The sequence below is a fragment of the Danio aesculapii genome, chromosome 20 (genome assembly GCF_903798145.1).
Source record: "Danio aesculapii chromosome 20, fDanAes4.1, whole genome shotgun sequence".
NCBI lineage: Eukaryota > Metazoa > Chordata > Actinopteri > Cypriniformes > Danionidae > Danio > Danio aesculapii.
In genome coordinates, this window is record NC_079454.1 from 30,867,513 (window position 1) to 30,881,372 (window position 13,860).

Sequence of the window (13,860 nt, forward strand, 5' to 3'; positions counted from 1 at the left end):
AAGTATAAATTCAAGTATGAGCACTTCAAAAGCACAAGTATACTGACTCAAAAATAGCACCTCTGTGTTATTGTCTTGCTATCTGCTTCTGCATCAAACTATTTTTCTCAGCAGGTTAAATAAGCCTGCAAGTGTTCAGAATGCACCATTGCCTCTGGCAGGCCTTCAGATTTGTGTCAGCCATAATACTGAAATCCCTGAACAACCTAATTGTTTAATTGGATTACATTATGAGGGGGGGGGGGGGGGACACTAAAACAAGCATGAATGTGCTTGTCAGACATAATTTTGGAATGAGAAAATGGACTGATTCATGTTAACTCAATAAATAAGGGCTTTCATAAAACCTGGACATAAATATGCTGCTAATGTTCTCAATTACTGAACTCGCAGTACTGTCCTGAGCCTGATCTTAAAAGTACAGCTCCAGTGTTAAGTAGCTGAAAACCAACTCATTGAATTGTATGAATTAGGGCTGCACGATACTGGAAAAATTGCATATTGCTATATTTTTTAATTATGCGATATATATTGGAATATGAACACAATTTCACTAGATGAGTTAGTTAAATGTCTGTAAAGAATTTAAAATTGATTAGGAAGATTCTATAGGGGAGTGCATAAAATATAATTCAAGTTTATATGTATAGCACTTGAGCATAAGAAGTATTGTATAATAAGGATAATATTTATATTACTGAGCACAGTATTTGGTAGTAATAAACAATCTACAAGCATTAATAAATTTAATAAAGAAAAATATGCAAATTAAATAAACAGCATTTTTATTCATTGTATATACTTGCATTGTGACTATTGCGAATGATCACATTGCGATATTGATGCTGAAATGATATATTGCGCAGCCCTAATATGAATAAAAAAATTGAGACCAAGCAAAAAAAAATGTATTCTGATATTGTTCTTGGACCAAACTATGTAAAAAAGCATGATCAGAATCAGAAAGAGCTTTATTGCCAGGTATGTTTACACATACGAGGAATTTGTTTTTGTGACAGAGTCTCTACAGTGCAACAGGATTACAGAGACAGGACAAAAAACAGATAATAAATATATATTTTTTAAAAATAGAAGTAGTGAGTGCAAATATACAGATTGACAAGTGTATGTACATGTTTATTACTATATACAATGTTATATGTGCAGCTGTTATGTGCAAATTGGCATGTAAAGTGTGTTGTTAAATAAGTGTACATGTGTATAAAAGTGTATGGCAAGTAGTGATGTTGGTTCCACAATTATTATCATCAAGTGTTCATGAGATGGATTGCCTGAGGGAAGAAACTGTTCCTGTGTCGGGCTGTTCTGGTGCGCAGTGCTCTGTAGCGTCGACCAGAAGGTAAAAGTTCAAAGAGGCAGTGTGCTGGGTGTGAGGGGTCCAGAGTGATTTTGGCAGCCCTTCTGCTCGCTCTGGATAAGTACAGTTCTTGGGGAGTAGGAAGGGTTGTACCAGTGATTCGCTCAGCAGTCCGAACTATTCGACGTAGTCTTTGGAGATCGTATTTAGTAGCTGAGCTAAACCAGACAGTTATTGATGTGCAGATGACTGATTCAATGATGGAGGTGTAGAACTGTTTCAGCAGCTCCTTTGGGAGGTTAAACTTCCTCAGCTGACGAAGAAAGTACAGCCTCTGTTGAGCTTTTTTGACAATGGAGTCAATGTGAGTGTCCCACTTCAGGTCCTGAGAGATGGTGGTGCCCAGGAACTTGAATGACTCCACTGCTGCCACAATGCTGTCCATGATGCTCAGTGGGGGGAGAGCAGGGGGGTTTCTCCTGAAGTCCACTATCATCTCCACTGTTTTGAGCGTGTTGAGCTCCAGGTTGTTGTGACTGCACCAGACAGCCAACTCCTTAACTTCCTGTCTGTAAGCAGACTCGTCACCTTCCTGAATGAGGCCGATAAGTGTGGTGTCGTCTGCAAACTTCAAGAGCTTCACAGAGGAGTCTTTTGATGTGCAGTCATTCGTGTACAGGGAGAAGAGCAGTGGGGAGAGGACACACCCCTGGGGGGCGCCAGTGCTGATTGTGCGGATGCTAGATGCGAATTTTCCCAGCTTCACCAGCTGCTGCCTGTCCGTTAGGAACAAGCGGCAACCTCCCGCTCTCCCTCGGGAGGCCAATACGGATGTAACTGAAACTGCAATTCATCAAAATTCCGCTAGTCCTGGCTCCATAATAGAGCAAAGTGCAATTGAGCCCACTGTTAGAATGGCCAACTTTACAGCAGAAAAAAAAGGTGTTTATAGCCTGGTACAAAGAACGATTTTGGTTCATATAGCTATTATTACCCTCCATGACAACTGTGAGGGGGGTGAATTTTTTTATAACTCATCCGTTTCCTTTATATTAGGTTATTTTAAGTTTGCATAATTAAGGGCGTGGCCACTTGAGTGACAGCTAGGTCTCGCTGGTCGCTGTCACTTCACCTCAGCTGAATCCGGCAGATTAGCCACTGATCTCGGCACATTCATCGTATTTTTGTGTTGTTTTATGTGGCTTTACAGTCAGCTGCCTTTTGGACTTATTTCTTACAATTATCAGATGATATGGGATGCTGTGTGCATTTAATTGTGCTCACAAACCATTCACGTGGCCTCCGATTCCCATGTGAGTAAAGTTATATACTTGTATACCATCTCTATAAATGTATTTGTTTTATTTAAGATCATTTATCATTAATATTTTTCTTTAGACCCGTAAAGCACTCCAGAATGTGACAGATTGATTAGCTGTAGGCTCTAGAACAGTCATCTGAAGCGTTGTCATACAGTGTTGTGCTGGATTTTATCAATAGTCTTGCATTTACTAACACACACACACATCTGAAGTGTTTGGAAGTAATTTGCGTTTACCTCCTGTAGAAAAACGTCATAAGAGCAATGTTTAGTGGCTCAATGTATTACAACAGTGTTTTTGAAAGTCTAATCACTTTACTGATATAGTGTACAGCCAAGCACATGTGGTTAGAACACAAACGAGTCGCAGGTAATAAAGTAAAGCGTTTCTCCCAAAGTAAAGTCTGTGTGCCAGGTCTTAGCAAAGTGCCAGCAGGTGTCTGTAGCTCCACCCACTCTCCGCCTCTTTGCCCTTGTTTGGTATCCCGCCGTGGGTGCGATGACGCGCGAACAAAATGGCGACGGTTGGCCGCGCCTACTAGTGGCTTCTTTTGCACTCTTCAGAAACCTATGGGTGACGTCACGGATGCTACGTCCATATATTTTACAGTCTATGGTTAGGAAGCTGTTGATCCACTGACAGACAGAGGTGGGCACAGAGAGCTGAGTTAATTTGGGCAGGAGAAGTTTTGAGATGATGGTGTTAAACGCCGAGCTGAAGTCAACAAACAAGATCCTCACATAGGTCCCTGGTCTGTCTAGGTGTTGCAGAACATAATGCAGTCCCATATTTACTGCATCATCCACAGACCTGTTTGCTCTGTAGGCAAACTGAAGAGAGTCCAGTGAGGGTTCAGTGATGTCCTTCAGGGGGGCCAGCATCAGTTTTTCAAAGGACTTCATGACCACAGATGTTAGCGCCACCGGTCTGTAGTCATTTAGTCCTGTAAGTTTGGGTTTCTTTGGGATGGGGATGATGGTGGAGCGTTTGAGGCAGGAGGGCACTTCACACAGCTCCAGTGATCTGTTGAAGATCAGGGTGAAGATGGGGGCCAGTTGGTCAGCACAGGATTTTAAACAGGCTGGTGTTATAAAATCTGGGCCTGGTGCTTTTTTCCTCTTCTGTTTCCGGAAGACCTGGCACACCTCCTCTTCACTGAACTGTAGGGCAGGTATGAGGGAGGCGGGGGGTGGTGGTGTTAATGGTGGCGTGAAGAGCAGTTCAGAGTGGGTGTGGGGGTTTTTCAAACCGGCAGTAAAACTCATTCAGGTCGTTTGCAAGTCGTTCATTGTCTACAGTGCTGGGAGATGGTGTCTTGTAGTTTGTGATGTTTTTCAGACTTTTCCACACAGATGCTGAGTTGCTGGAAGAGAACTGACTCCTTAGTTTCTCAGAATAGTTCCTTTTTGCGACTCTGATCTCCTTTTCCAGTGTGTATTTGGCCTGTTTATACAAGGCCCTATCCCCATTTCTGTAAGCAACCTCCTTGGCCTGACGTAGCTGTCTGAGTTTTACAGTGAACCATGGTTTGTCATAGTTGTATGTGAGTTGAGTCCTGGTAGGAATGCACACGTCTTCACAGAAACTGATATAAGATGTTACAGTCTCTGTGAGCTCATCCAGATCGTTTGCAGCAGCTTCAAAAACACTCCAGTCAGTGAGGTCGAAACAGGCTTGTAGATCCCGCTCTGTTTCGTTAGTCCATCTTTGGACTGCTCGTTGGACGGAGCGGTATGCATCCTTTATTGTAGTATAGCAGTGATCCAGAATATTTCTGTCTCTTGTGGGACATGTAACATGCTGTTTATATTTTGGCAGTTCACGGGACAGTTTTGCTTTGTTAAAGTCCCCGAGAATGATTAAAACAGAGTCCGGGTGTTGTTGCTCTAACACCGTGATCTGATCAGCTAGTTTCTGTATCGCCATGCTCGCGTGCGCGAGCGGAGGAATGTAAACACTGACGAGGATGAACGAGCAGAACTCGCGCGGGGAGTAAAAAAGGCTTACAGTTAATAAACAGTGCTTCGAGATCTGGACAGTTTCTGTAGTTAAGATAAGACAACATAGTTAGGAAATATTTTTCTGTAATAGCTTTTGTCCTAATTGTGGTCCTAAAAGGAATAAGTATGGTTACTAAAATGGATAAGGTCTCCTTCATTTATTTTCCTTTGGTTTAGTCTCTATTTCAGAGGTTACCACAGTGGAATGATCCGCCAATTATTCCAGCATCTGTTTTACGTAGCGGATGCCCTTCCAGCCGCAACCCAGCACTGGGAAACACCCATACACACCCATTTACACACATTCATACACTACGGCCAATTTAGTCCATCCAATTCACACGTAATACAAGTCTTTGGATTGTGAGGGAAATCGGTGCACCTGGAGGAAACCCACGCGAACATGGGGAGAACTTGCAAACTCCACACAGAAGTGCCAACTGGCCCATTTGGAACTCAAACAAGCGACCTTCTTGCTGTGATGCGACAGTGCTAACCACTAAGCCCCCCAGATAAGATTTTTAAAGTTTTAAATCTCTTTAAAGTTTCAAAAAAAGTTTAGAAATAGCAACCGTCTGGATGTAAATAATTTTTTTCTTAATCTAAATGAAGCTTTATTTATTAATTTTAAATAAATGAATGATTTAATGACCCACTCAAAGGCTTCTTTCATCACTGGGTAATTTAATGGTTTTGAACAAATCTCTTAAATATACTGTAAGATTTAATCACAAACGCAGTTGCCACCTTATGGCATTACAATATAATGATACATTATATTATTTTTGAGAAACTATCCCTTTAATTTATGCTACAACAAAAAACTGTGCTTTACTTTTCCCCCCACAAAACAACATGACCATGTGGGAAAACCTAATACTAAAGAGTCCTTCGGAGCAAACAGGAATGAACAGCAATAACGGAAAATTCTGCAAAAATCACTAAACAAGCGCATGCATCCGGATTTAGAACAGTGTGGTCTGAAATAATCTCAAGAGTGCTGCAGTGTGTGCAGGTCAGAGGGAGCTGAGTGTGTTCCTGCCAAGCAAAGGATGTGAGCTCTGCCCAAGGAAACAACAACACTTCCTGTTTTTGCCATACGCATGCCAGCATATGTATGACTACGCAGCACAGATCTATGCTCTGAAACCTGGTGGAACAATACAATCCTGAAGAACAAATAAATGACCAAAACAAAAATAATCTATTTAATAGTTTTACATTTATCTGCAATAAAATCAGTATGAGAAGTAGTATTTTTCCTTCAAAGATTAAGATTCCTAGTTAATGCTTTACCTAATAAAAAGGACATTAAATATACAATAAAACTGCAGACACCAACAATTGTCTCACTTGGTTAATATTTTGGTTTATGCCACAGTGTAATTGAATCATTTAAATGACAAGATTTGGGTAATGAGATCATGCGAGATAGAAGTCTAATCTCACAAACAAGGATTTGAGTGTTTAGTACCGACACGTCACACTGTGCAGCAGAAAGCACTGGGAAAGCTGAAGAGATGAATCTCTAGAGGGCATGTTTCCATTTCAATGTAGACAACATGATCTAAAGAGGATTTAACAGATTACTTGAATGGCTGGGATCAAAGGGATTTATAGCAGTTTAAAATGAACACCCATCACACCATTCAACAAATTTCTGAGGAAACTATAAACAACTGTTGGAGTAACACAGAGAAATATGTAGGAGAGTTTTTCTCGGTTTACTTTGTTCTCGGAAGTGTCTGCAAAGTTTTGGAAATCAATGCTTGATATGCGTCCAAAGGTTTTGAAAGTAGGCTGCTTTTTTACTTTTTTGGTGAATTTGTAATCTTGCTTTTGAAGTCATTGGCCTGTGAAGCCATTAGCTCAGAGATTAACCTACTTTGTTGGGATTCCTTCTACTGATCTGTTTAGTTCAGATCCAGTGCCATCCATTGTTCTTTTAACATTGAAATACTAAAGTTAATATTAAAGCTTAGCAGATGTGTGCCTATCAGTGAAATGTGACTTTATAGTAAACCTAAGATATAATATCCCGACCAATTGTGTAGAAACTTTACCTGAACTTCCAAACCATACTGCATGTAAGGCAGGCCATGGATCTCCAATCTAGGGTTTGTGAAGCTGATTCATTAATAAAGAGTATCTTGAAATGTGTTCTTGCAGAGATATTTATGGTGTTAAAGAGTGTTCGCATGCAGATCATAGACCATGTGCTAGAAACGATTTACTTGCTTGAGTATTTCTTTGTCAAAAATTGCACTTTCAGACAGGGTTGCGCGATTTGGCCTAAAATCTAAATTAATTGAACATTTTAACTCGATTATGACTAATGAACTGAAATTAAAAGCACACATTTCCTAAATAACTTGCACTTTTGGAAACAATATAAATTATTTTCTGTTTTTTTTATATTAAATGTAGAAAATAATTTAGTATCCACTTTATTTGGCCATTTTTTTTTTAAACATTTATTTATGTGCTTTTTGGATTTTATAAAACTACAACAAAATATAGATAGATATAGATATACCAGAAAAATGCATTATCCTGACAATAGTTTTATTGTCAAATAATAATTTGGGCACATTATTAAAAACATTATAGATTATGAATAGTGAATTTCATGTGTGTATGCCCAAAGCAAGCAGGTTTACGACATCTCTACCCCATATACAGTACCAAATTTAGGTACAGATTCAGTTTTCCACATTCTCAAAATGACCCTCTTGGCAATTACAATACCAAATAACATGGCTTGTCTTTCATATTTATTAAACATCATATGGTCACTTCTTTTGTAGAGAATCCCCATGCTCACTTCAGTGAGAGCACGGGCATCAATAACATGCTTTACTCAGGATAAGGAAGTCACTGCAGCATGGCACAGGACTTGCCGGAGAATGGCTCCAAATAAGTTTGCTTTTGCTAGTAAAAGAAGTAGACCTTATTCAGCGAATGTTAATTTAACCCTTTCACAACAAGCTTTAAATACTTTAGTTGACCCCACTGCAAGTTTTTAACGTCACCGTATCACGCATCACTTTTATATTTCCATTGCAACATGTCTGCATGCACTGCAGTAGAGAGATAAGAGCTGCTGGAATTACAACAGGTCAATTCATCAACCTTGCTTAAAATACATGAAAGTAAGTGGCTGTTTAACTTGGAGAAAGATTAAATAAACATTCTAGTTAGCTAAACAGTGTGTATCTGTTGTAAATAACACACAAGAGATCATGTGTAAAGTGATTGTAACTGCCGTTTTCCATAGACATCAGTGGGTGTTTTTCAAACCACAAATGATTTCTTTTGCTACCAAATGTGTATATTAAAATGTCTGCAGTCCAAAACAAATGTTATTTTATTGAAAACACTGAAATCTGGTTTCGCTCATCTTTCTCTAAAGCTGCGCAGTGATTGAGCTGTGACAGTGATACTGTTGACTTAGTAGATCCACCCATGGCACGCCTCCAGGCACTCTGCTTTTTCTGGACAGAATCACAATAGCCTTAATAGTATTTAAAAAGTAACGATTCTCCCATCCATTTTATAGTCATGAAGTCAAATTAGATTAAATGAATATCTTAAAGAAGGCATGTGATGCTTTGTGATGTTTTCTTATTCCTTTACAGCAGGGGTGCCCAAACTGGCACAGGCCGGTGTCCTGCAGATTATAGCGCCAACTTACCTGCACAGATGTTTCTAGAAAGCCTAGTAAGAGCTTACTTAGCTAGCCCAGGTGTGCTTGATTAGGGTTGGAACTAAACTTTGCAGGATATCTGCCCTCCATGACCAAGTTAGGGCACCCTTGCATTAGTGTGTGGCATATCTGTGCACATACTAGAACTACAAGATTAAAAGGCTCACAATCTCAAAAGGGATTTATTCTGTCTGAGAAAAATGGCTCCAAACCTGTCTAAGCACCTTGATTGAAGTCTAGGCATTACTTATGCAAACGTCTACAACAAAATTTGGAATATTAGCACAATACCAGCCAAAATAATAAGAAGGAAAGTAGGCTAGGCTTCAGTGAACCATTTTGCTGTTTCCATGTATTTTATACAAAATATAAAAATTTACCACTGTGAAATGCTTTGCTCAAATAGCATTTGCCAAATTAGTTCTGCATTGTTAGAATCTGACTAAAGGCTCAAACTCATGTGATAACACTCATGCTGTTGTGTTTTGTGTTTACGATTGCTTTGGATAGACTGGAAGCTAAAACTGGTTATGATGAACATTATATTTCTGACACACTTGAATCACAATGCATTAAGGAAAATATTTGGGAAATCACTCTAACACATTCTGGTGAATGATTTGTAGGACAACAACAACAACATCTAGATTATACTATGAAAAATAAAATACTACAGTAATAATCTGCATTTCTGCATGAAATACTAAGCAAGTTCTACTTTTAACTACAATACGATGGATACAAACACATCTTAGGTTGCAGAAAATCATAAAATAACATATACTAACTGCAAACTCACAGTTTTTGTCAAAACTTAAACATGACAAAGCTTTCCCATATTTTCCCAACATTTTATGATTTTCGTGATTCAGTAATCCACTGAAAATGTACTAAGATGTTAAAAAGCTGACTTGATATATGTTGACAAGAAGCCAGTCTGTGGATTAAATTAATCATACATTCAGTTTTCATGCATAAAGTATGAGAAACTAGACTTGAAGTGATGCTTACATCAATCTGGGCCTGAAATGAAGGTTGATAATATGCTCCACTACACATCAATACACCTCACAATGTGTTGATCAGGATGCAGTGAGTCACTCCTCAGTGTCTTGTCAGCAGACTGAAGATGCTAAAAAGCGCCCTGATCACGTCTCTGAAAATTCATAAAGGCTAGTTAGTAGGCTAATTTATTCTGGCTTCAGTAACAATTCACCTATCTGTGCCGAGACATCAACAAAACCTTGACGTAATATTTAATGTGCCTGCGCGCATATAGAGCAGGAAGACTAAAAGCTGGCAGGCACAGTTTGTTCCGGACATGGGAAGTCCCTGTGCATTTCATGAAAGGGACATTCAGCACTGACCAGCTGTACTACAGAGGACACTGATGCCCCTTTTCATTCTTAGCGCATTTCTTTAAATGTCACACTTGCTTAAGTCAACTTCCTCTCTTTTTATCTGCATGTCTTTAGGTTAAAAGAACCCTCGTCCTTTTGGAAAATAGCCTCATTTTACAAGTGCCCTTGACTTTTACCATCTTTGAATACATTCAGCCAATCTCCGGGACTGCAAGGTTCACTGTTAGCTCAGCTTAGCATATATAGTTGAATCAGATTAGGCCATTAGCATCTCGCTCAAAAATTACCAAAGAGTTTTGATAATTTTGATATTTAAAGCCAGACTCTTCTGTAATTGCATTGGGTGTTATGTATTCAACGATTTTAAAACTGTTCAGCTGTAGGGGACATGTAAAAGGTGGACTGTTCCTTTAAAAGCATCAATCTTCATAGAAATCGTCATTTTTTTCCATTTCAGTAATGGTTTTCTAAATGGTCAGTTTTATAAATCATGTGAAAGAGCCGTTAATTTTTTTAGTCTGTTATTTATGTTACAACATTTACATTAATTAAGAGTTTCAACTTTATCCATCTTTTGCTGCCGAGATGTAACTCCTAACTGGCTCACAATCAAAAGGTCAGGCTACACTGGCTCTAGAGTTAAATGCTTTAATCAAGCATGATCTGGGTCACCTCAGATTGGCCACAGATCAAATGCCAGAGCTGTGGCTGCTAGTCGAATCATACTAAGCTGAGAGGCTTTGCAGGAGTCTATATGGTCTATATTTGAAATACTCTTATGATTAGAAGCAGGATTATTTTCTTGTTAACTAGACACTAAGCATGGGACGATAACCGTTTTCAAGGTATACCGCGGATTGGAGAAAAATAAAAATAAATAAATAAATAAATATTTATTTATTTATTTATATAAATAAATAAATATTTATATATATATATATATATATATATATATATATATATATATATATATATATATATATATATATATATATATATATATATAAATAAATAAATAAATAAATAAATATATATATATATAAGTAAATAAATATAAATATATAAATATATATCTATCAAGGTCAACATTTTCTGTTATTCTGTTATTCCATTCCTACTGTATATGCAAGATTTTTAAAGTTTTTAAGTTTTTTAGGACAACAGTATCTTCATCAGAAAAGATATCCAAAGAAATCTGTGTTTTTGAAATTAATGAAGACAGCAGAAATCAATGATTATTTTGAATTATTTAGCCTGACAGTTGTTCACCGTTACAAAATATTTAAAATGTTTCCCAAATTAAAATATATTGTGTTCAAATGGGAATTTTTTTTTTTGTTTTTTACCCAGACATTTAAAAAGAATTTATCTTAGAGCAGTAATCATAATATCGTGAAACCGTGATATTTTTTAAATAAGATTATTATACTGTCAGAATCTTATATTGGCTCATGCCTAATAGACACTAACGCATTCCTTTCTTTTAGTTTTAGCAAAGGTTTGTACATACTGTACATGACAACACTGTCATCAAGCTTTGCATTTACATAGATCTGCTAAAACAACTAAAAGCATTGTATTATGCATGTCAGGCTAGCAGTTGGTGCATGCCACTTAAAAAAAAACACTAAAAGCACAGCAAAAGTTCACTAATTATGATTTTAGTTGTTGAGAACTTGCGAATGTGAATACAGGGTTTCTACAGGTTTCATTAAGTCAAAGACTTTTAGACCCTTTATGAAAGAAATTTCAGACTTACAGACCTACACCAGTTAAAACATTTAAATAACAATTAAAACAAATGTTAAGATAATTAAACCATATTGGTAAACAGAGTTAATAAATAAACTTCTGTAAAAACTTTAATTTAGATGGAATGTTAGTGATTAATCCAACTGGGTTGCTTTACATGGATGTAGGAAAATTAAGCTGAGATTTATATTATTAAACTTTAGATTAAGAAAATAAGAGCTGTTAAAAGTGATTTAAGACCTACAACACATTATTTCAGTGAATTTAAGACGTTTTAAGACTTTTTAAGACCCTGTGGACACCCTGGAATAGACTGAATGCATGATATGCATATGCATGATATATGTTTTCACAAAATCATGCTTTTGAACTTGACAATAACAGTAACATTTTCAAAAACTCCCCAAAAGACCATTGACGTTTTAACGAGGAGCCAAAATGCCCTTAGGACCAAACTTTTTCTGAGATTACTGCAATATAGCCTTTGTCATCAGAATGAATATGATACAAATGGATAAATAGAAATATTGTACTAAAATGAAAATGAAAGAAAAAAAATTACAAATAAAAATGTAATTAAAATATTAATCAAATAAATGCATGCAAATGCTAAAATAGCAAATACACATGAATATTTTACTAACAAATTCTATTATTAAAGGACCCAACTACAGATTTAACAGAAAAACAGATGGATGGATGGACGGACGGCCATACATTTATCAAACAATTCGTCAAACATTCAGAACAAACAATTTAGAAAGCATATTCTCCACAGGAATTAACCATAGACCATCAGGCATTATACAACAAACTATTAAGAACTCCCACAAACACCAAGAAAGTTCATGTTTTGACTGAGCCATATCCTGGGAAAGGGCGCATGATTTCGTCTGTTTTCAGAGTGTCCTTGGAGTCAGTAAACAACATGTTGGTTCACTAAAAGCACTTTTTAAGCTAAATAACCCATCCGTTTACAATAGTTTTAACATCTAACGTGTTCTTTTTACAGTAACTTACATTACAGGCACTGGTGGGAAAGCCCTATAGGGAAACCTGTTGTTGTGTAGTCAGCATCATAAAATGACACGTATAATAACGTATTTGGGAGTTTCCTTGGAGTATGTGAATAAATTCAGCTTCTCTTGTAGATGTACATGTAGAAATTACCCAAACGTGTACCCATAATAACATATCTACAGCATATTGCGTGTAACAAAATGACAACGTCTGGTACATTTACTAATACAAGCATATCCGTAACGTTAACCAAAACAAATCACTGCTGCCACGTCGGATTGGTTTAAACAAGAAACGTCACTAAAATATGACGCTCTAATAATCTCTTACCTCAGGATGAATGTATGTATCAGTCAATCCGTTACTGGAATAACATCAGCTCCATGCACAACTGAGCGCAATGTCCTCCTGTACGTCCGCATTTGCAGCAGATCAATCGTGAAATCATAGCGCACAGAATCACATCACATAAAGAGGTGAATATGTTACAGAAGCGGTTTATGCTCTAATTAACATCAGCTGGTCGGACTGGTCGCTCGGACTGCTTGGAGAGGCGCCATTTGACTGCGCTTGGATACGCGCGCGGTTGCTGCTAAGACGCGACCGATGTTCTGTTATTATTACTGGGAGGTCAGATTCAGTGCTCACCGGCGCCCCCTGCTGACCACATGCCAACACTGCTGTGAGTACATGGCAAATACACTTCGACCCATGGGCAGACCAGTGTACAGCGCCATCAGCTGGCGTTCAAGGAGTCTGAAAGGAAGCACATAGAATAGATGTCCTAATTTGACCTGTGCATTACCATACCAAAAAATTTATAGTACTGGAAAATGTGAAGTTATAGTTAATAAAAAGATACACTACAATTGAAATAATGTTAATTGCATTAGAATAAATCAGAAGTTAATTATTATAACAAAAGTGAATTAATTGGTATGTACAATAAAATTAATTTGTAAACTAAGTGAGTAAATGGATGAATTAATGCTTTGTTCATTCATCGTATGGTGCTGGCAAAGAAAACGGACTTTGGACATAATTGATCTCTTTTTTTGTTGTTGTTATTGTCACCGTTAGAATAAAATAGAATAGAATGCCTTTTATTGTCACTGTACACATACACAATGTACATTATATACATGTGCAATGAGATTAAGTGCATCTCACTAGTCAGTGCAAACATGCAAATATATATTCTTTCAATACAAATCAAACAAAACAACAAGTTACAGTAGAAATAACTGTAGATAATAAACAATAGTGCAAAATAGGGGATGAGAGGGGGGTAGGGTGAGGTGAAGTAAACAGTTCTGAGGTAGAGCAAGAGATAATACAAGATGTACTATGTAAATGTAAGATGATAAATAAAAAGTGAAAA

The 13,860-nt window shown here is 37.3% G+C and overlaps 1 protein-coding gene across 2 annotated transcripts in view; it reads right to left on the bottom strand.

Moving 5' to 3' along the window:
• Positions 1-13,106, bottom strand: part of rnf144ab (ring finger protein 144ab) — a 29,361-nt gene extending 16,255 nt beyond the window's left edge. Inside the window, exons 1-2 of one of the 2 annotated variants that reach the window (XM_056445359.1) lie at positions 12,810-13,106; positions 9,358-9,502 (exon numbers count right to left, since the gene is read on the bottom strand). In XM_056445359.1, coding sequence (XP_056301334.1) covers positions 9,358-9,405 — 48 coding nt within the window. In that variant the 5' untranslated portion in view covers positions 9,406-9,502; positions 12,810-13,106. The remainder of the gene's footprint in view (positions 1-9,357; positions 9,503-12,809) is intronic. The other variant, XM_056445360.1, reaches the window with a different exon arrangement.
• Positions 13,107-13,860: the final 754 nt, after the last annotated feature.